The sequence below is a fragment of the Corythoichthys intestinalis genome, chromosome 12, assembly GCF_030265065.1.
Source record: "Corythoichthys intestinalis isolate RoL2023-P3 chromosome 12, ASM3026506v1, whole genome shotgun sequence".
NCBI lineage: Eukaryota > Metazoa > Chordata > Actinopteri > Syngnathiformes > Syngnathidae > Corythoichthys > Corythoichthys intestinalis.
In genome coordinates, this window is record NC_080406.1 from 37,639,059 (window position 1) to 37,661,996 (window position 22,938).

At 38.4% G+C, this 22,938-nt stretch overlaps 1 protein-coding gene across 5 annotated transcripts in view; it reads left to right on the plus strand.

Moving 5' to 3' along the window:
* LOC130926807 (partitioning defective 3 homolog B-like) overlaps positions 1–22,938 on the plus strand; it is a 221,383-nt gene that overhangs the window by 156,877 nt on the left and 41,568 nt on the right. For 2 of the 5 annotated variants that reach the window (XM_057852053.1, XM_057852054.1), the window contains one exon: positions 8,535–8,907. The exons of the other annotated variants lie outside the window; for them this stretch is intronic. In XM_057852053.1, coding sequence (XP_057708036.1) covers positions 8,535–8,621 — 87 coding nt within the window. In that variant the 3' untranslated portion in view covers positions 8,622–8,907. Of the gene's footprint in view, positions 1–8,534; positions 8,908–22,938 lie in introns of those variants that run through there. 5 annotated transcript variants of the gene reach the window in all.

Here is a 22,938-nt window from a genome sequence, read left to right on the forward strand (position 1 = left end):
AAAATGTCTCGTTATGCTTTTTTTTTTTTTTTTTTAAACTTTTAACTCATTTACTCCCAGAAACGTATAAATACGTTCTATTTTTAAATGCTTCATTGTCCCAAAAATGTATTTATACGTCTTTTGCGTATGTTTTTTTTTTTTTTTTTTTTTCAAGAAAAATCTATAGCTTGCGATCAATCTGAGAAACAAAAAACAAGCCTCCAAACCCATTTTAAAGTAATAAAACTGGCCACTGGAGGGCAGTAGCGCATTTTGCAAAGACCCGCAACCTGATTCAACAGCAATGAAAGGCCAGGCAGCACGGTCGGAGCGCTTGGGGCAGTATGCCAGGCGGCGGACGACCGAACAAAACAACGGAGAGGACGCCTGGAATGCCAGGCGCTGGACGACGGAGCACAACGACTGAGACACCATGCAGCGGGCTCGCCAAGCAGACCCCGCAGAGATTAAAAAATAATCCATCTTTGTGAGACAGACAACAATGAAGGAAAAGTTTACACGGCAGACGCGGCGACAACGGCGACATCTCGGCGACAACAGGCGTCATCTCTCAGTAGTCATGTGTAAACAAATTGTTACTTTGCTATCAAAAGCTCTATTTGTCTTGTTCATTATGATATTTTTTAAAAGGAAAACATTATTCAGATGTTTGGGATGAAACTAATGCAAAACATTGCTGTGTTAAAGTCAAAGTTATGTTTGAAATGTATGGGTTTACAAAAAGCTCATTTTCTCCGTTTTTTTTTTTCATCAGAAATTGGAAAATTGCTCAAACTAAGCTATTTTCTAATGCTGATTTCTAAAAAATGGAAAAAGATATGAACTTACCTCTTTTTCTGCTGAAAGAAGAGAGTCTAATCTTTCTTTTGGTGGGTTCCATGTTTATACAGCAATAGAACAGCATTTTCTGTGGGCCTTGCAAAACCAGTCAAAATCCAGAAAAACGGCCGGGAGCGAAGGGCCTTGCTCTGGTGAAAATGGCTGGGAGTGAATGAGTTAAGAAAGTTTTATTTAAGATTAACAATTCATTGCATTTTAGTAGGTGATTTATTAGGATGTGTTGTCACTACATTCGTCAATTGCTTTGAAAAAATTGACAATAATATCGCGTATCAGCAATAATTTATGGGACAATATATCGCCTACGAAAATGTGTTATCGCGACAGGCCCATTTTGACTGGGGGGCTGGCAGCAAGCGAACGACCGCTTTCAGCCCTCCCAGTCAAAAAAGAATTTGACCTCTACCGCTGTCATTGGCAGCCAATTAATTTATGAAATAGTATTAGAGCAGTCAAAATATTGGAAACTTGATCATGCGTTTCCTTTGTTTCATTGTTGTCAGTGGTAAAATGCCCAAGTTATTGTATGGTCAATGTCATAACAGTTCATATTTAACACAACCGTTTTGTCCATTGACATTAATGGCAACGAATGATTAACCAAGTTTAGATGCGATAGAAAGTTGAAGATAATTATGAAAGACATTTTAAGCAATGCGACAATTCAAAGCATGCATCTAAATCCGCTCCAAGCTGCTTTACTTAAAGGGGTTGAAAGGTTTAGAATGACCAGGCAAGAGGTCAGACACGAAATCAATTAAATCTTTGAGTTCAACAAAGGACTTCTTTGCAGTATGTGCTACTAACGTCAGTCACTATTTGATATATCTAAATCTGCTTACATATTGCCAACTAAAGATGTTCCCTGTCGATAATACTCGATAGTGCAACCACAGAATTAAATTTGATTTTTTTTTTTTTTTTTTTTTAATTTCCATGAGCTGGTAATTTGATAAAGCTGAATAGAACAAAATGGTTTGCGATCGGAAAGTCAGGGGTTAGAGTTGGAGAGACTGCCTGAAAAGAAGAGTTGGATTGTGTTATTGCCGAGGAATGTTAATATGATTAGTGGATAACTCTGACCTCGCTGTCTGGCACTGGTGCCTTGCTGGTCTGACTGCTGATTGCTCACAGAGTAGACTGAGAGGTTGAAAACATGCAGCTGACAAATCAGGACACCCAGTAGTTTTTTTATTCAACACTTGAAAGTACGTCAGCAGACATGCATGTATACTGCCAGAAGAAGAATGAGTCAACATGTCATGAGTTATCACTTTTAAACATGTATGACTCCCTATAATTAGGTTTCATAAAGTTTGGGTCAAAGCTGCTCTGCTGTTGGGTGACCCATGACTACTTGACTGATTGTTGGGTCTTGATCCCAGCTACAACAGACACGATTCATCATGTTCTGACACGATAAACTGAAGAAGCATTTTATCCAGAATCAAATTAGTTGGTATGTATATCTAGGAATGCTGTATCCTAAAAGCTTTACATTATTAATATAATTAACAATCAGACTCTCATGTCGACTTGGAATTTTGAACATTTGTTTCCCACCGCGAACTCAATGAAGATGTTACAATAGTGACGGGGAATGAAAGCCAAGTCCCTCTCACCTTCACTTTCACTCTCAATCGCAGCCCTCCCCTTCTCCTCTTCATCACTTTAATTCTGCGTCCGCCCATCTGTGGGTTCAGATGAACTGAAATGTCACAGGGATTTTTCATTGGCTGTTCTCCACACTAGGGGGGAGCTAATTGGCCAGCTGGGGCCCAGCCGGTGGCGTAGCAGGGCATTGGGCAAGAGGCTGGTCAAGTGGCGTGACACTGGTCAGGCTGACGGCTGCACTAGTTGCTTTTTGGAAACAATAAGATTGTAAATGGTGTATAGTATATATTGAATGTTCAATATACACACACACGCATATAAATACATTTTTTTTTTCTGTCAAACTGTGTTTATTTTGGGCTCACTGCGATAACTGGTCGAACTCGCATGACAAATGTCATTGGGTCCGAACAAACGCTAACATCTTGAAGCCCTAGTTTTTATGCATATTAGCAACATTATTTTTCCCCAAAAAACAGGATTCACGTGTAACCATTTTCTAACTTCCATAAGACTACATGTTTTACCACACATACATACCTCGCTTTTCTTCCATCCTCCATCACAGCGTTAATGAAAATTTAGGCGATGAAGGAATTTTGGAGTGTTGAATGCCTACTCCTTTTTCTTTCTCTTGAAACTTGGGCATTATATGCATAATCTTGGTCAATAACAGACTGATGAATGGACTTCATTTTTCCTCAATGTGGGTCTGATAGTTATTGTTCATCTGTAATATGTACTCTGTATTAAATATATGTGTTTCTGCCTACATGCATAATATTATAAAATATAAGTACAGTATAAAGTATGGCTGGGCCATCTGACCCCCCAAAAAATGAAGGGGGAAAAAAATCGTATTGTTCGATTGCAATTCTTTTCACAATTTTTTTTTCAACTTTTTTTTTTTTTGTTTGTTTACTTGTTTTTACTCTTACTTTTATACAGTGGTGACTACTGTTGTTGTATATTAGCATATTCTATTTTATATTTTTTCTGCATAATATGTCATTTTCTTTCAGTGTGTTTAGCTTTACAGTTTAACTCACCTGTAGTGTAGTAAACCATCAGCATTGGAATGTTTTTTTTGTTTGTTTGTTTGTTTGTTTTTTTTTCAAAAATTTTTACTCTATTTTCGATCTTAAAATCGCCCAGTCCTGATATAGAGTATACTTTTCCGCAAATTTTTTTTTCCCCCTTAAAAAAAAATATATGCAGCTACGCCCAAGTGTTCTCACTCCAAAGTATAAGCACTACATATGTATTCATCCTATCTTATCCATTAGCTAAAGATAATCGTTATCTCCGTAGTCAGGATCTGTTATTTGATTTGACTAGTAGATGTCTCTCCCTGCTGTACTTTTTCAATTTTGGCTTTTCTATCAATTGCCAGCTCCTTTAAGACTTGGCAATCCTTTCTTTGGCACATTTTCTCAATTATAGTGGAGCCTTGACACTAGACCATCCATCTAGCTAGCCATTATCCATACCACTTATTCTTATTATCCATGGAGCTTGGAGCGTTCCCAGTTGCCCCCGCACACACCACTTTATTGAAGGGATGGCACATGGAGGAAATGGGAATACGAGCCAAAAACATTCAGAACATGCAAACTTTGAAGTGAATTTCCCTAAGTAACTGTTCGGGATTTTTTTTTTTTTTTTTTTTTTTTGCTGATTCTGCCATTATGTAGTTTGCCTGACATAGATACCATTCAGCATTTTTGGTGATAACAATGTTTTTAATAAAGTAAAAATTATTTAGTTTGACATTTTTCTTCAGTATTTAGCAGGATTAGAGGCTCCACAGACCACCGAAATAAAAATGAGTCAATCCATTCGTCTAAATAGTCCTAAACGTTCATCCTTACACAAGTCTGCAATCTGTTCTAGTTTTACAATGTTTTTATTTTATTTTCTTGGGTGGTAGGTCTCCACGGTTAATCTGTCCTTCTCACTTTTTTTCCTTCTCACTCTGAAGTTAATATCTGTCCACCTTTACCATTTCATTAAGTAGCAGAGTGAGTTAATCTAGAGGAAATGAGAGGTGGAGGTTAGTCACCATGGATTAGTCTGGTCCCAGACTTCAAGCGGTCCTTCCCCACTTGGGAGATAATCATAGACAGGTTAGCCAGGAAATTAAGTGACTGACTTTCTAATCCCCATCATGCTCTCCTCTTACATTTCTGGTCCATTCCCACAACACTCATTTTTTTGGCTGTTTGTCTCAACTCCACTTCATGCAACCTGGACTGGAGCTAAGTCTAATACCAGGATATGATAGATCCTAATTTCTCAAATCTTTCAACAAAATCAGCCCATCGAGAAATTGGCAATTGTTCAATGTTTGGTTAGTTTTCATTAGGTTTCTGTAGTATATAAGGTCAGATTGAAATAGAAATCTATTGCTACAGATTTTCAGAGCAATGTCTGATAAGAGTCAAATGTTTCATAATTGTTGACAAGTGTAGCTTATCCATTGACCTTCTGGCATTTGGCAGTTCGTATATTTAAACGTGTCTGTTCATGGACTCCAATCACATACCCAACAAAAAAGGCTCACTGTTGCTCTTTCTGCCCTTTTAAAAGGCATGTCATCCAGCACAAAAGGAAATGTTGCCCCCATTTTCCACACTTCTTGTCCATTGATGTGCCCAGTAGGTCTTAGTCTTTTGTATTTGCGCTAGTGTGCACACTATTAACTTTGTATAAATAGTCGCCTTGTATTTCTTTACTTTCAAATCATTTAACTCTTTCACTGCCATTGACAGAGGGCCGGTTAATCACGTTGCAGTGCGATTGATGGTAATAGATTTGGACTGGAAGAGGTTGGCAGCGAACGATAGCAAATGGATTGAACGTCTATCTCCATAAATGGCAGCCAATGAGTTGAGGGGGGAAAAAAATAAAGCTGCTAAATCAGCAGGAAGGTTGTTGATTTGTTTCCTTAGTTTCAGTGTTCTATTCATACTGGTAATTTGACAAAGTTACTGTATGGTCGATTTAAAAGTTGTTTCATTTTTGGCACCCAATAAGTTAATGGTGGAAAATCTTTCCTGACACTTTTCAACTAAATGCTAAGTTATGCTTCTGCGGCAGACCTACACCGTCAAGGCAGACCTGTTAGGTTTTGAGTTGGTTGCCTCCTAGTGTGTCCCTGTGATTGCCCATTGATTTCACCTGATGTGCCTGCTCCTATTGTATCCTCCAATCTGCATCCTCCTGTGCCACCCACCTGTTCCACGTTGTCTCGTTACCCCTTGTCTGTGTGTGTATATAAGCTCCCAGTTTCTTTTCACTCCTTGTCGCGACATTTTGAATGTGCATGTTCACGTCAGGGACAATTCTTGCCCGTTCCTACGTCACAGCCCTCGTGTTCCTCAGCCTTAGTAAGTTTTTGATACCAGCCTTTTGTTAGTTCCCTGACTTTTGTTTGACTTAATTTGCTGGATTCCCCGGTCGTTTTGTTTGTACTTTGTTTTTTGTTGGCTTTAATTAAATACTTTTTGCACCATCTACCTGCCTCTTCTCCTTTTCCCTGCATTTGGGTCCACACACCACCTGCCTGCCTGCAAACCTGACAAGACCCGATTTACAACCCTCCGCCGTAGCCTGACGTGCAGCTCCACAAAATTCGAAATACGTGTCACGTCAACGCGTGGTGACGTGACGCAAATGGTCGGTGATTGGTCCACTCAGACTGTTGTTTCTGGTTCAGCGTGAAAACACCGCCATTTACAAACATTCTTGCGCTAGACTCAAAAATGGACCAAGCCGACAAGAGGATCGTCAAAGGTCCGCAAGTACTACCACCTGTACAATGTTTCGTCAAGGTTTTATAAAGATTGCCAAATGTCAAGCATTTTGTGGAAGTACATTGCTGAAAATACGGGGCTGGTGTTCAGCAAATGCATGAAAAAAACGGAAGAACCTCGGAGACAAGTATGTGTGTGCTCGGAAGCGAATGGCCACACGAAGCGTTGACCCAGCCGGCCAAAAACATCTAGCTTTTTAACACTTTATATCGTATTTTGGTTGGTGCACTTCATCATTTATTTTATACATATGTAAATGTGTGACTTATTTACATTTTGCATTTCAAGCATATTAAGAATAAAGCACAGGTTTGGTGTCAAAAGAGTTGTTTTGATGTTTAATTTTCAATAGACAGTTCACACACTTGATACATCATCACTGATTGAGAGTGCCTCGGTGCTTTAATGATAATGTGTTTACCATCAAGGCTTTCAATGCAGTTTGGAAAGCTCCATAGCTGCCAGAAATCTGCTATGGCTTCCCACTGACTGGTTGTAGGTAACGGCTAAGAAATCGGGCAAAATGCTGGACAATGCAGCTTGTTGGCCTCCACCCAATGCTAAGATTCGTAATGTGACTGCCAGTCTCTGTGCGGCATCAACAGTCGGACAGACCACCTCCGCAGCAGTCTTCTGCGTTGCCTGCGCCTCAACATTTGTATTATCAACATTTGTTGTTCAATATTGATTAGCTGAAGATCCATATTCAAGCGTTCCATCTCCATTGGCATTGAATAGACGATTATCAGCGTCAATGGTATCCAGTGTTAATATCACAAAAAGCCTAGCGTGACCATATTACTATCCAGTGGAAAAAAAAAAGAAACTGTTCTATATTTTGGTTTCTTAATAGCCATGCTTTCTTTTGTGTCAATGTCTTTGTGACTGAAACGTAGCGGTTGCATGTCTTCCACGTGTGTTTTTGCTCTAATGCGTCCTGCCTGAGAGATAGCAAAAATAAAATGACTGCCAGAATCCCCAAATAAAAATCCTATAACATTTTCTACCTTAGGAATAGGAGCTGACAGTTCTTTCCAACCTAAGACTCCCATTTCTGCTGCCTCAGCCCTCCCTTCTGTCATTCCTATATCTCTTAATTGTAAGCCCTTAAACTTCTACCTTTCCCATACTTCCCACTTGTGTCTGTTCCCCCAGTCTTGCTTGGAATTCACCTCTCTTTGTTCCACGTAATCCTCAAAGGGGAACTTTTTGAAGTTGAAAAGTTTGGGGTGAGATAGACAGACAGACAGACAGACAGACAGACACATTGAGGGGTTCCCATTGCAAAGTGGGGGGTAGCGGAACAGGGATATACTATCTGGGTGGCAGGGAGGAAGCTTAGAGAAAAGTAAATTATCTTTCTTCACTTTTAACTGCACCTCTTCTGCTGATCCCTCTCTCTATAGTGCTATATATTCCAGCATCACCTCTGACTGGCTTTCTTTTTCGCCTCTTATCAACTACCCACCTTGCGTTTTCAAGGACAAGCTCAGTTGTAGAGAACACTATGGTTTGGAAAAATCAGCGTGTGAGCTTTAAACTTATGAGTTAGTATATAGATGTACAGTTCGTGTTACTGCCTGTGTATTAGCTATGGTGTGTTGTGCTCATTTTTCAACAGGATTTGCAGCAGAAACTAATCCTATCTCCTGTGGTATCACCTTACCTTCCTTCAAACTACCATTTATTTCCTCCTAACACACTTGCTTTCGCCACACTTTTTTTTTCTTTTTTTAACACATGAACCAATTTTTGGGGAAAAAGTTATTTTGTGTACAGTAGAGCAGGGTGGGTTATTCATTTTTTTTAGTTGTTAATTGTGGGGATCCTTCACAGCTGCTCTAAGAACAGGTTCTTCAATTGAATCAACAACAAAAATCATTCCCAATGGCAAAAACATTTAAAATGCTAATGCTTCAAATGCTATATACTTACATTTTTCTTTCAATTCACATTTTTAAATAAATAATCATAAACTCGAGACACACAAAAATCGTACCGTTCCTCCAAAATTTGACAAAAACCTTCATTTTCATTGGCCACATTCATTCCTCCATTCATTTCCGATGGCAAATTCAACACCCACAAATCACAGTTTTCCATTTAATCCATTCCATCCCCCCAAAACCATTGGTGGTAATTATTTTTGACAAACGATATCACATTGCACCAAACTTAACTGTAATTTACCTGAAATCAACAGGAATTGACCCTGAAATGCCTAAAAATCGATAGGAAGTGACCCAAAATCTCATTTCTCAGGAACCAACGGGAAGAAATGGAGAATGCTCCGAAATCAGCAGGAAGTGCCCTGTAAATCCTCCCAAAGTCACTGGATGTGATATGTAAATGCCAAAACGTCAACAGGAATGGCCCCTCAGAAGTTTACCAACCAGCAGAGCAAAGCATGAGCTCATTTTCTCCAGAAATTGCATATTCTAGATGTTATATCTCGTTCACTGGTCAGTTATATTAATTGTATTCAGCAGAGACTCTCCAGGCTGCATGTGTTTGGAGGAACTGACCTTTCGTAGTCTTAATTGTACCACAAGTTTAACTGCTGTGACATTCAAGTGTGCTCCAGTTTTAAGTCCTGCCCATCTATTTGAGAGCGTCACTGACATTTGTGAATAAACGTGCCTGTTGTGCATTGGCACCAATCAAAACAAAAATCATACAACTCTCTTCATATTAAATGCTCATTGTCTTACTCTGCGTCTGCTACATTTATCTCAGATGCAGATTTTTTTGTGTTGCTCACCATCCAGCCTCTCTTTGGACCGCCACACCCTACCTTCTCTCTAAGTGAGATTTTACAGTCCAATAGTGCAAAGTGACCTTAATGGTGTATGTCTGCCGAGATTTCATGGGCTTGTTGATCAATAGCAGTGAGTCAGCAATCACTTTGCCAGGTGCTGAGACTTCTGGTTTCAAAACTTCACTCAACAGCCTATACTTTGCCTTTAAACATGCGCAGGAACACCACCCACGCTAGCACTTTCTTAGAAACTCTCTGATACTGTACATCACAGCACTATAAGAAACACAACATTAAAAAAGTAAAGAAACAAAAACATTTTTAGGCCTAGGGATGTCCTGATTGCATATTTTTGCACCCGTGTCAGAATCACCTGATTTTGAGTCCCGATCCGATCCCCATTTTTTTCCCTTTTTTTAAAAAATTTGAACAAAAGTTCTAAACATGTTACAGTACCTTACTGTTTACAGTACTTTCTCTTCCTTTTTTTCCGGGAGTGTTGCGGAGGATAAAACATACAGTATATTTTTGTTTGTTTTGGCAATGCCATTGGATTTCTGGATTATTTTGTTACTTTTTAACTCTTAGAAAATAAAGAACATATATAGGTGTACTGCCCAAAACAGTGCGTTTCCTTGTGCACTGCTCAACAGCCAGCTAACATAGTATGTCCTCCAATAAAACACAAGACTTGGTCTTTTCTTGATTGTATATGTAATAATTTGTGAAACTGTAACAGAGAAACATACGTGCATTCAATACAACTGCACAACACACGCCGGTATTCAAATACCATGTAGACACCACACCTTACTTGAGCCATAAGTACATGTTAGCTTCTGTACAGCAGTACTTATTAACAAATTCATTCATATAGCTTAACCCCTTAAACACACATAAACTGCATATTAAGAGGTTGGTATGGATGTAAAATACTTGCAGACATATAGTTTCCAAGTCAGAAACGTAACAGAACGCACTCAACAGCATCAATGCAAACGATAGGCTGTGTGCTGTAAAAGTGAATAAGCATATGTTCCAAACTGCGTCACACGTAGGCATGTGCTGGTGTAATATTCTGACGGTATGATAACCTTAAGCCAAAATATCACGGTTTCACGGTAAGGCAAGGCAAGGCAAATTTATTTATATAGCACAATTCAACACAAGGCAATTCAAAGTGCTTTACATCACATGAAGATCATAAAAATCACATTTAAATCAACACAACGTAGAAACGAAAACAAAAGATCGCATTTAATCACAGAATAAAAATAAATAAATAAAATAAAAATAAAACTACTACAAATAATAATAATTGAAATCAGCAATGGAGATAAAAACAAGAGGAATAGAAAGCAGGTAGATTGAAATATATAGACAGTTATAGATATGCAGTGCTAAACAAAAGCGTTTTTAGCCCTGATTTAAAAGACCTAACAGTTTGAGCATACTTCAGACGTTCGGGTAACTTGTTCCAGAGGTGAGGAGCATAATAACTAAATGCTGCCTCACCCTGCTTGGTTCTTGTTCTTGGAACATGCAGAAGACCGGTTCCAGACGACCTTAGGGGTCTAGATGTCTCATAGGACTCTAACAAGTCAAGCATGTATTTTGGTCCAAGGCCATTAAGTGTTTAGTAGACGAGCAGTAGTATTTTATAGTCTATCCTTTGACTTACTGGAAGCCAGTGTAGCGATTTCAAAACTGGTGTAATGTGGTCCAGCTTCCTTGTATTTGTGAGGACTCTGGCTGCAGCATTCTGTACCAGCTGCAACTTCCTGACTGATTTTTTATCAAGACCTGTAAATATACCGTTGCAATAGTCCAATCTGCTGAAAATGAATGCATGCATAAGTTTTTCCATGTCTTGTTGAGTCAGAAGCCCCTTAATTCTGGTTATATTTTTTAGGTGGTAATAAGCGGATTTAGTGACGGACTTTAAATGGCTATCAAATTTTAGGTCTGAGTCAATAATTACGCCAAGGTTTCTGACTTGATTTGTAGCTGTAAGTGACATTGTGCTAGGTTGGCTGCTTATCTTTGACCTTTCCTTTTTTGGCCCAAAAATGATCACCTCTGTCTTCTGCACATTTAACTGGAGAAAATTCTGGCACATCCATTCATTGATTTGATGATGGTATGGCAATTACAGCTCTAAAATGTGTTACTTTGAGATATCTGGGTTTTAAAAAAAACTCAATTGAACAGGATTTTTATTTTTCAAAACATATTAGCAAATTGGAACATAAGTGTAATTTTTAGTTAAATTAAATATATATATATATTTTTTTTAAAACAAAATAAATGCATCCCTTTAGGTGAGCCTAAACCCACAGCCACAGCTCAACATTATTACCATCAGAACAAAAATAATTGAATTATTTGCAATAAAAGCACATGTGTATGACTTGTCTCAGTTTTACATTGTAAACACAGTCTCTTTCTCAACACAGACAGTTGCCAGAGAGAGAAAAAAAAACATGTTTTACCTCCGCTAGACACACTAAACACTAGAGATGTCCCGATCCGATATTTGGATCGGATCGGACGCCGATATGGGCAAAAAAATGCGCATCGGTATTGGATCGGCCGACACGGAAAATTTCCGATCCAGACTTCCGATCCAGTTTTTTTTTTTTTAATCCGGTCCGGGTTTCACAGCGCACCGACTTACATAATCCATTCCAGTTTTTGCTTCGGTTTACCTTAAAATCCGGTCCGTATTTTACGGCACACCTTCAACACACTACATTACCGTCTCCCAATTTACCGAGAGACTTTATCGGTAAAAATGTCAGCTGTGTGGGATCATTTCACCTTAAAGGACGACAAAGACGAAGAGTCAGAGTGCAACATATGCCACAATAAAGTCAAGCGTGGTGGTAAAGCTGTAAGAAGTTTTAATACAACCAACCTAATCAAACATTTAGCGAAATACCACCACAAACAATATAAGGCGTATGTTGAGAAAACCGAAGACAAAAAGAAAGGTCCTACGCAACTAACACTGGCAGAAACTTTTGCTATGCGTGACAAACTGGCACCCGACAGTCCCAAAGCCCAGGGAATAACAAGAGTCATTGCCGAAGAATTCATTCTGGATGACGAGCCATTATCTCTAGTGAGTAAAGACGTACCATCCAACACTTAGAACCACGTTACAACATGCCCAGCCGTCATTACATCCTTAAGTGATTCGGCCGTGGAAGGTTCGAGAACGATTCACAAACATCCAAATTCCGATTATTGAAATATGTCAAGAATAGCGGAACTAATACACAGCGCGGTCTTCGGGATGCAATGAGAAACGGACCGCATTGCGTCCCGAGAGTAAACATCATTCTTGTCATAGACGCGGGTAATGCCAATGCTCAACTCACAGCTTTAGCTCAACTCATGCCGCTGGATAAAAAACACAAGAATACCTGACTGCTGCTGACAGTCGCTACAAACTACATCAACATCGTTTTACTGTAGATAATAGATATCATATGTATATAGAACTAGATGCATGATGACAGACTCGACGGCGTGAGCAACATTGAAGTATGGAAAACTAAACGGCCGCCATCTTAAAGCAGGAGACTTCCCTAGTAGGCTGTTGAAAACCTTCCAAGCGAACCTAATTAATTTTTATCTAAAATACTCCTAAATCGGCAAAATCTTGACTTGAATCTATCTTCAAAACAGTTTTAAAACTTTCACATGTCGAAAGTGGACAGAAGGGAAATTATGGAATAAGGGGAGCAATTTTAACAACTTTAACAGTTGATTCGCAAAATTAAATGAATTGAATGTAGTTTAAAGCTGCTGATACAGAATTGGGAGTTGAGTATTTTATTTACTGTTTTAAATGTTAACTTGATACTGAAATAGGCGTTTATTTATTATTGTAACTAATGCAGGAAACATTAAAAGCATCTAATAGTTTGGGGGGGGGGGGGGTTGTGGGATATTCCACTGAGGTTGTTTGTGTGTTTTGCATTTTTAAGACAGTTTACAATATTATTTGCACGTTTTACTGACTGACTATGCCATTTCTATTTGTTATTTATAATATTTTGTATTTGTCATTGAATACACAGGTCAGTTTCTTGTTACCAACCGTTGCGTGTTATTCAATCTCACCTAATTTAGCTGTCTAGTTGTTATCAAGAGTACTAAAACTCTTTTCAACATGAGTCTGACAACTAACTAGCCAGCACAAACATTTTTTTTTCTTTTTTATATATAAAGTTTAAAAAATGGCTTGATCAGCCCGATTTCCGATCATGGGATAGGATCGAATCGGGACATCCTTAGTTAGGACATATTCGGAAAAAAAAACCTGGACAGTTTTATTCCGTCTGCCATTGACGGTGATAGACGTCCAATCCATTTTGACTGAACGAGGCTAGCAGCTGACTAGGACATATTTTAAAATAACCCCAGACATATTTATTCCATCTGCCTTTGACAGCGATAGACATCCAATCCATTTTGGAGGCCAGCAGAAAATGATTGCCGTAAGACTTCCCAGTCAAAATGTATTGGACGTCTATCGCCGTCAATGGCACTGAAACCTAATTATTCACTATCAGCCCTCCTAATTCAAATAGAGGAGCTGATGTGTACCAGAGGACCACCGTACATGATTCGCATGAGGAACATTAAGATCCTAATTAAGAGTGTACATTTAGGATAGGTGTTTTGTAGCACTCATAGGAGTGTTTCGATTTAGCAGTTAAGCATTGGGGTGAGAGAGAAAAGTTTAAATTGAGATACTCCTGTCAGTATGAAATACAATGTGAGGAGTCTGTTGAAAGAAAAGAAATGACACCTTCTTGATAACTTCTTCCTCACTGCGCTATGAAATGTCAGCAGCCTATTTAGCCTACTGGTGCTATGAGAGAGACAGACAGAAAACAAATGCACTGTACTCCTGTCACTATGGTAAATGTTCCGTCCATACCCATGACAGCATATGCTTGGAGGACAAAGATATTAGAACAAATGCAAAGCCTGTGGGTTTTTTTTTTGTAAAAGGCTCCGATATCAGAGGATGTAAATGACATATTGGGCGATTTAAAATTCTAACAAAATTTACTTGTATATGGAAGTTTTAAAAAATGCAGTTTCGGAATAAACTGCGTCAGGATGCATTGCTCAGCTTTTCCCTACCCTTTTTTTAATTATTTATTTATTTATTTTTTTAATTGTAATTGCACTTAACCTTAACATCTCACCCCCTAACCCTACAGTTGAAATGGACCCACTTGAACTGTCAGTTCATTTTAAGTCCTTGTTGATTTTGGAACATTCCTCAGTTACTTCCTCTTGGTTTCAGGTCACTTCATCTCCATTTCAGGTCACTACCTGTTAATTTAGGGCATTTCTGTGTCATTTTCTCTAGATATTGGGTCATTTTCCGGTGATGTTTTGGGTGTTTCCGGGTCGCATTCGATTGATTCCTGACCACTTACTATTGACATAAAATTCTTGGTCGCTTCCTTTTGATTTAAGAGCATTTTGAGGAAGTTTTTTCTGTTAAAAAGATTTGCTCTGAGTGGAATTTTATTTATTTATTTTTGGGGGGGCGGGCTATGTTGTTCAAAATGAAGTTGAAACCGTTGAAATAAAAACATGTTTTATTTGGTATAGTCTGTATGAGATGATGGTGGATCTAAAAATCAACAGTTGCATAAATGTTTCTCACATGGAAAATTTACACAACTTTGTAATGCTGCAGTGTATAATATGAAATCTTTTTTTCAAAACCGATTAACTTCCTACATACTGATGACTTATTCATTTTAAAAAATATATATTTATATGTTTTAAATGACCGTAGTTTGTGAACACGTGGACGAAATACATATTCAAAATATAATATATGATATAATATGACATCGCAACTAATACTACCAAAACTATATCACTTTTTCACCCTTTATTTATTGGAGCTATTTTTGATATCACTGGATGCACTGCTATTTCCAGCATTATCCAGCCAGTGAATACAAATTCATCATTTACAAATTCACTTTAATTCCAAATTTGGCCAGAATATGAATAATTCAGAGAGTAGTAGCGTATCATGAATAATTGGGAGACTCCTAGTAGGATTCATTGAGGTTGTCTGCAACCCCGCAGTTGTGCTTCACGGGGTCACACTGAGGTCTGATTATGTGCAAAAACACTGTCTGTATAAAAACCTGTGGACATGGTTTTAATAGTATCTGGCAAATTGAAGCACAGTTTCCAAAATGTGTTATTTGACCTGCACTGATGATGTCAATGGATGTGGATGTTGAACTCTTCCCCTCCCAATCATGGCTATTCTATTTCCTTAACTATAACAGGTAGGCGCTATACGTCACTGTGGTCTTATTAATTTTGCTAATAATCAACGCTATTATAAAATCCACATCTGTTGGATCTCGACATTATCAACTCAAGCAAGTACATTCATTACGTGTGTTTTCTGTTTACTTGCCCTTTACTTTGGCATTAAACAACCATCTGTGCTTCGGTCTAAGCTCATGTTTGTTTTTTAACCACACAGTTTAACTCTGACTGTAAAGCAACTCAAAATACAATGTGAAGGTGAAAGGAATACCCACACACGTACCTCCTACTGTTGGTGGGTTTGAGTCGTGTTCTAGTGTTTGGTTCACATTTGATGGCTAGAGTGTTGTTCAAACAATGGATTTTTGTTTTTCAGAGTGAGCATAAAATGATGAATTGATCATGTGCATTCATTGTTTTGAGGTTAGATAATAAATATAAAAACATTTGGGTCAAGGTAAAAATGTGAAGATTAAAATGTAATATTCTCTTTCGTCCTGATATTTATTTTTTAGTCTAACACGTCTTCTTTGAAAATGGCTGTTCACCGCCATCCCTACGGCTTTTTGTAATGAATATAACCCAATTGTAGTACTTTCAGCAATTGTCTTAATTGCTTACTTTGAAGATCATCAATTCAAGCCTACTGAAACACATGAGCCTGTTTGTTTGTCCTCTGGCATTATTTAACACCTGGATACCATAACTCAGTGCTTTAGTTAGTGTTAAATAACTTGAAGTAAACTGAGACAAATTCAGAAAAATATTGAAATTTACCAAGTCTATTACGTATCTAGTCTAGTGTACATTTGTGCAACTGAGAGATCGCCAAGTCAACCATGTTTGTGACTACATTTACATGCAGCCAATAACCATTTCATAATCAGGGTTTTTAAACCAGAATGCCTTTTCAAAAGCCTGATTACTCCCTGTGGGTTGAGCATCTTTTTAAGATGAATAGTTGGCCACTATCAGGATAGCTCTTTTCAATTTATGCTCTATTAGCGAGGGATATCTTCTCTCTTGAGTACAGGAAGTAGTTCTTGCTGTCTAATACATGTTGAAAAACAACAAAAAATGTTTGACCCCGAGTCAAGCATTTCGGGTTGTCCAAACTAATGATGCGTTGTCCACACTAATGACTTAATTAAGGTACGATTCCGCGGGGTTCTGAAAACACATAAAAGGTTCAATATGCAAAATGACGCCAAATGCGACAACCCCGTTCGTTGACAGCAGCTTCTTTTTTAACTTGGCGCCCTTACTTCGTGGCCAATCAGTGGCAGCAACGTCATCCGCCCGTGCGGCGTTGATCAGCTTGCGTGACGGTGGGAGGGGAAGCAACCTGACTGGAGATGTCTCAAGAAAAATAACAATTACACGGCCAGGGCCATCACAAAAAAATAATAATAATAATAAAAACTAAGAATTCCTGTAAAAAATTTATGTATTGGGTTCTAATGTGGTGGATGTGTTTTGGGTGTTGTACCTTAACGTATGGCTGGCGTCACAAAAGAGAGATAGGTGCAGTCGAGATTTTTACTTTCTCTTTTAATATTCTGTTGTGGCAGCAACTGCGGCAGACAGTTATTGTGTTCTGTTGAACAAGTTCTGAAATAAATGAATAAAAACCTGACGAAGTTAGCAATGTCTTTCGCAATGTTAAAATAATAATAAGACTAGCGAACGGAGGTCGGAGGAGGACCGTCGAGATCGTAGACATTCTACAACCGTATTGTCGAGCCAGTTCACGGACGCTCATATTTTTCTATCATTTCTATCTTCATTTCAATGGTAAGTGTCACCTTTTTCCTTTTTTTCACCACCTGCACTAACATTCTTTGAACCCATGCTGATTTCTCTCACAAGAAAATCCGTGGTGCGTCTGTCTTGCGGGAAAGCAAAGAAACTGCGGGGCTGTCATAAATCGTCGTATTTTTAGCATGTCGTTGGATGTAGAAACAAATGGTGAGTCAAATTTTACATCGGATGTAAAACACCAGCATTTGACAATCGACTTTCATAAAGAGGACAAGTTTGAAGTACAGGGCTCTTAATTTTCCCCTATTGTTCATCATGTGAACGTGAGTTAGCTCTCTGTGACACACGGTCTTAACCTGTCTGTTGTCAAAGCGAGGTTAATCGTAGTAGCCAAGTCAGCAAGACTATATTCGTGGCCTTTCTTGCATGTATTCATAAAGACAGTCTTTGTTTAATATGTACAAGTGGGGACAGCATATCAGCTCACCCACAATGCTGCCAAACTACGGATCTGTATGATATTGAAGCCGGCACGCCGCCTCCTTAAGTTTGTCTTTCCTCACGAGCAATGATCCTCGTGTGCTACAGCTCCCACCTTTCATGCAGTTTGGGGGAGAAGTGAAGGAGGGGGGCTGAGTTTGGTTTTTCAAGGCAAAGCTGCGCCGGACATTTTAGCGAGAGAGAAGACAAAAATCGGAAAATACATTTTGGGAGCTTATTTGGATCGAATGTTTTTGGATATTGAATCGAAGAGGGCGTATCGAACGGTTCAATATAAAACCGAGTATTGTTGCATCCTTACTAGGGGTGTGACAAAATATCGAAATGGCGATATATCGTGATACTTTGTATCCCAGAAGGTTATTGATATGCTCCTGTCAAGAATCGAAATAATAGTGTCTCAGTTAACTCTAAGGCTGCCATTCCCGGTGCTCAACGCCCAATCCATTTAGACTGAGAACGTTCGTTAATTCAAAACCAGAGCATTCACAGTCATTCGGTCCGATTTTCGGGCTATTTACAGGTCACTTGCTGTTAATTTTAGGGCATTTCCTGCTGAGTTTCAGTCACTGCCTATTCATTTGGGTGATTCCCAGGTCACATCCTGTTCTGTAACTCAAAATAAACAGGAAGTGACCCATAAAATACCCCAAAATTAACAGGAAGTAACTCAAAATCAACAGGTAAATGACCTTAAATGGCCCAAAATTACCTCATTGCCGCATTGGCTGCCACTGACGGCCATAGACGTTCAATTCATTTGAAATGAACATTCGTTCATTCGCTGCCACCCTCCCAGTTCAAATTGATTGGAAGCCTACTAGTGATAAACTCATTCCAACTCAGCATACACTTGTTTTTCTGTTTATTAGCTGTTTGTAGAAAATCCTAGACCAATGTATCGATAATCGTTGTATCGCCATATCGTCAGTTCATCGTTATCTTGAGCTTTGTATCGCAAATCGTATCGTATCGAGAGGTTCCCACTCCTAATCCTTACTAACTAGTGTCTTTATTGGTTGCCATGGCATTTTCCCAACACCACCTGATTAAACCTTTCTTTTCCTGTCTCCAACTCTGTCATATAATTACGTTTCATGTTTTCATCCTCATCCTGTTCATTCTTTATCCCCACCTCTTAGCTCCTTGGCTGACACTGACGACGATAGTCATCCATTCCATTTTGTCTGGGAGAGCTGGCACTGAAACATGATCATTGCTGCTAGCCTCCCCATTCAAAATGGACTGGACGTCTATCAGCGTCGTTGGTACTGAAACATGACTGACTGCCGGGTTTAATCATCGCCCTCACCTTTCTGTTGGATGTTGTAGTCACCCAGCCTCTCATATTCGCTCACCCCTTGAGCTATCTTGTTGCAATCATTTTGTTAATGTTCCCATCACCTCGCCATGCTGTCAGGCCTGCCTTCACCCCATTCTCTCCTCTCCCTCCTTTTCTAATCCACCTCTCATGTCTTTCCTCCCACTGCCTCCTTGCTCAGTGGCTTCATTATATCCCTTCTATGTATTTCAACCGCTCCGGCTCATTTACTTCTCATTCATGCAATCTCTCTTTTCTCCTTTCTTCTCCAACTAATACCCTTTCATTCATTCACTCCACATATCTATTCCCCACTAATATCCCACGTCTGTCTACCTGAGATATTAGAGCTATAAAGACAGGTGTTCAAAAGAAAGCACGGCCAGAAAATGTGTTTTATATCCCTCCTGGCATCATTCCCTTGAATACAGAATGGAGAGGATGCATGTGATATCTCACGCTCAGAACCTTTTATGTTGACAATATTACCATGAGTCGAAGGGAAAGTAACTGAGTATTCGGTAGAACCTTGAATCTTTTGTCTTCCTCTCTGTTTACGACATGTGCAAGCACTTCACCGATCTTTTTGTTGTGTTCTCATGGATTTTATGGTAATAATATTCTTTATTATAACGTGTGTAAACAAGTTTACACTCACATTTCAATTTTGTGTGGCGTGTGATGTGCTGGCAAAAGTGACGCGTACTTTTGAGAAAGGTTAGACTGCAGTTCCGTACACCACTTTTCATACTGTACACCAGCGGTGTGAAATTTATCTTCATCGCGGCCTACATTGTAGTTATGGTTTCCTTCGGAGGGCCATTCATTGTGTCTGCCAAGTGGGGCTGCTGCGATTAATCGACAGCTAATCAACTTTTAAATGAATCGACAACTATAGCACGTTGTTGACCGAAAAATTGTGGTTAACTTGCAAAAGTTGACTTTGCTTGACAAATGGGGGAAACTGAAGATATTTTTATTTTAAAGTGAATACTTTCTTAATTTAGCATTTTTAAATTTTATTATTTCATAAAATAAAAACTTAATAAATAGATTTTAATGTTGTTTTTCAATTGCAAAACGGGAAAAAAATGAAATATTCTTTACAAAATAATTATTTCTTCAGTTTTCATTTATTTTTTTATTTAATTTTTTTTTTTAATGAAAAGTGGTGAAAATGTGTGTAGTTTTTACCTTTTTATTTTTCAATTTTATTTTGTTTTTTATTTTATTAGAAATGAAAAGTGTTTTCTGTGATTTCTGTAGTCCTCTTCAGTTTTCATCAATTTATTTATAATTTTTAAATAAAAAAAAGGTGAACATATGTGTTGTTTTTTTTTTTGTGTGTATTTTTTTTAATCAAAAAAAGGAAAAAAGGTTATCTCTAATTTCTGTAGTCCTTAAAAAGATAATTATTTAGATGCTTGTTAAATATTTGCATTTAACAATGATTGCTTACAATTAAGTCAAGTTATTGATGATTGATTGCAAAAAAGAAATGTTTTTGGTCGAAGGAAACCTTTGCAAAACCTATTTCAGTGCGCTTTTACAAGTTACCGCTTGAAGGAATTTAACCTATTTCTAACACACATTCATACAATAAAAGGGAAACCTACCTCCCGCTTGTTCTTCTGCTCTACTTCGGAACCGCGTCAATCCTTGGACGCCAACAAAGCAGAAAAATCACTTCACCTCAGTAAAAAATAAACTTGATGGTGATGAATCTTGCTGGCTGGCGTCATCTAGATATGTTGCATCCCGGCTCATAAGGACCAAAAATTTTTTTGATTTGAAGCTAGGTTTATGTACACCTAGCTTGGTTAAAAAGAACACGCAGGAAGTCGAAGTAGCTTTTGTGGAAGTTGGTAGCTGCACCCCCAGCTGCTGTGATAGAAACCTTATTTATTCAGGGGCAAACGATAGGATGGGAAGCGTAAGGAAGGCAACATAGAAAATAGAATAGAATGCATTGACTACATGGCCCAGGACGAAGGAAAGGCTAACTAGACAGAAGTTATCCTATTTGGTGACTAACAATAGTTAGGAAAGCGCATATGTTACTGTATGCAGAACAATCCTAACAGTTTTAGTGATTGATTGCCAGAAAAATATAGATAGACATGTTTTGCTCTTAAAAACAGTCTTGTCATTTACACCGGGTCAAACCGGCCATCATTCGTCAGGTCGGCCTTGAGACAAGCCGCACACTTAAAGAAATCAAACTGACGCATTTTATCCGTTCCCAAATGCATATTGCTGCATGAAATGCTTTGATATACATGTATCTAAATCCACCTACTTACACACACATAGTCAAACAAGTTCAAGGGGTGTCGCCAGCTTGCTTACCCAATTCCCTTTTAGGGCTAGACACTAGGCATGTGACAAGGATGCACCAAGGACCCAAATGCTCGATAGTTGTGCTCTAACAAAAGTGTTTATTCTCCAATTAGTAGAGTTCAAAAAATGTTAACAAAAATTCACAGCAACAGCTGGACATCAATCAACAAAAATTCACAGCAACAGCTGGACATGAATGAACTGAGTTACTTCTTCAAGAAACAAAAGGCATGGGTTCAAAAACATGAATCGTGATCGAAAAAGGGCTTACACAAGGATGTGGTATAGGACGTGGCAGGATAGCAGACAAACCGACACTGGGCAAGGTTAGAAGCAGGCTATTTATACAGAGGTTCGCAGGTGGACATGATCAGCCTGATTGGCAAGAGAAGGAAGTAAAGTTAGCCCAAGGAGGCACACAACTACCAAAATAAAAGAATCTGACATGAACCAACACAAAACATTAACAAGACTTCCGGGACGTGACAGGCATGTGCCGGTATGAGATTTTGACGGTACGATAACCGTGGGCGAAAAATACCGCAGTTTCACGGTATCTCGGTATTGCAATTATAGCTCCAAAATGTGTTATTTTGAGATGTATGGGTTAAAAAAATATATTTTTTTCCATTGAACAGGTTTTTTTTTTTTTTTTTTTCCGAGAACATAGTTGCAAAATGGAACATGAATATATTGTTAAAATAAATTATCAATAAAAAATATATATATATATTTTAAATAAAATTCAAATAAATATAATTTATAGATTATAGCCACAGCTCAAGTTGCTCAAGATTAGAGCAAGAACAAAATCATTTTTATAAAAAAGTAAAAAACTTTTTTAAAAAAATTCTACTGCCTGACTTTTTTTTTTTTGAGAGTGGAAAAGCTCAAGTGAAGTTTCGCCATTTTCAGCCACTGTGTCAGCTCTAGTCTACCTGATGTCATGCCTATGCATTAAAAAACAAAGAATTCATAAGTTAATAAGTTAGTTAAAAATGTATAAGTGAGTTTAAAGTGTAAATATTGTTGTGGAAAGGTTTCATCTAAACAAACGAAAAAAAAAAAAAACATTGGGAGTGAGACCTCTCCTTGATCCAGCTACGTGGATTTGTGCTTAGGGCAAGAGCATCATTCGCAATTCGCGATCTTGGATGCCATCACCTTCTCCCCTTCATTCAAGCGAATCGAGCTTGTTTTCTCACTCTGCGGCTGTAACACTCGACGAAGTTGCTCTCCCAGCTAAGCCTAGGCTAACATTCGTCTTTGTAAGCTTTTAGTTAGTTTGTATATTGAATTCGAAAGGATAATATGTGTTTTGTTTTTGGCGAACTTTTCATGGAGCTAATCTATTGAAGCTACTCACACATGGAAAAATACAATTGTACAACGTTTTAAATGTATTCAATTTTTATATTCCACTTACCAGGATTTGAGAGCTTAATAAATTGAAGAAAAGTACGCCTTATGTTTGGAGTATTTGTTTTTGGGTTCACTGGCTGTCTAGCCGATAGCGTCACTTTCTCACACAGCAACAAACAGGAGGGGGTGAGCGCTGCCGCGCCAAGCCTCTTCTGGCTGCATTTTTAGCACACGAAAAATAGCGAATACCGTACTACGGTTTGACGAAAAATTTTAGTGGTTTTGAAACCGCG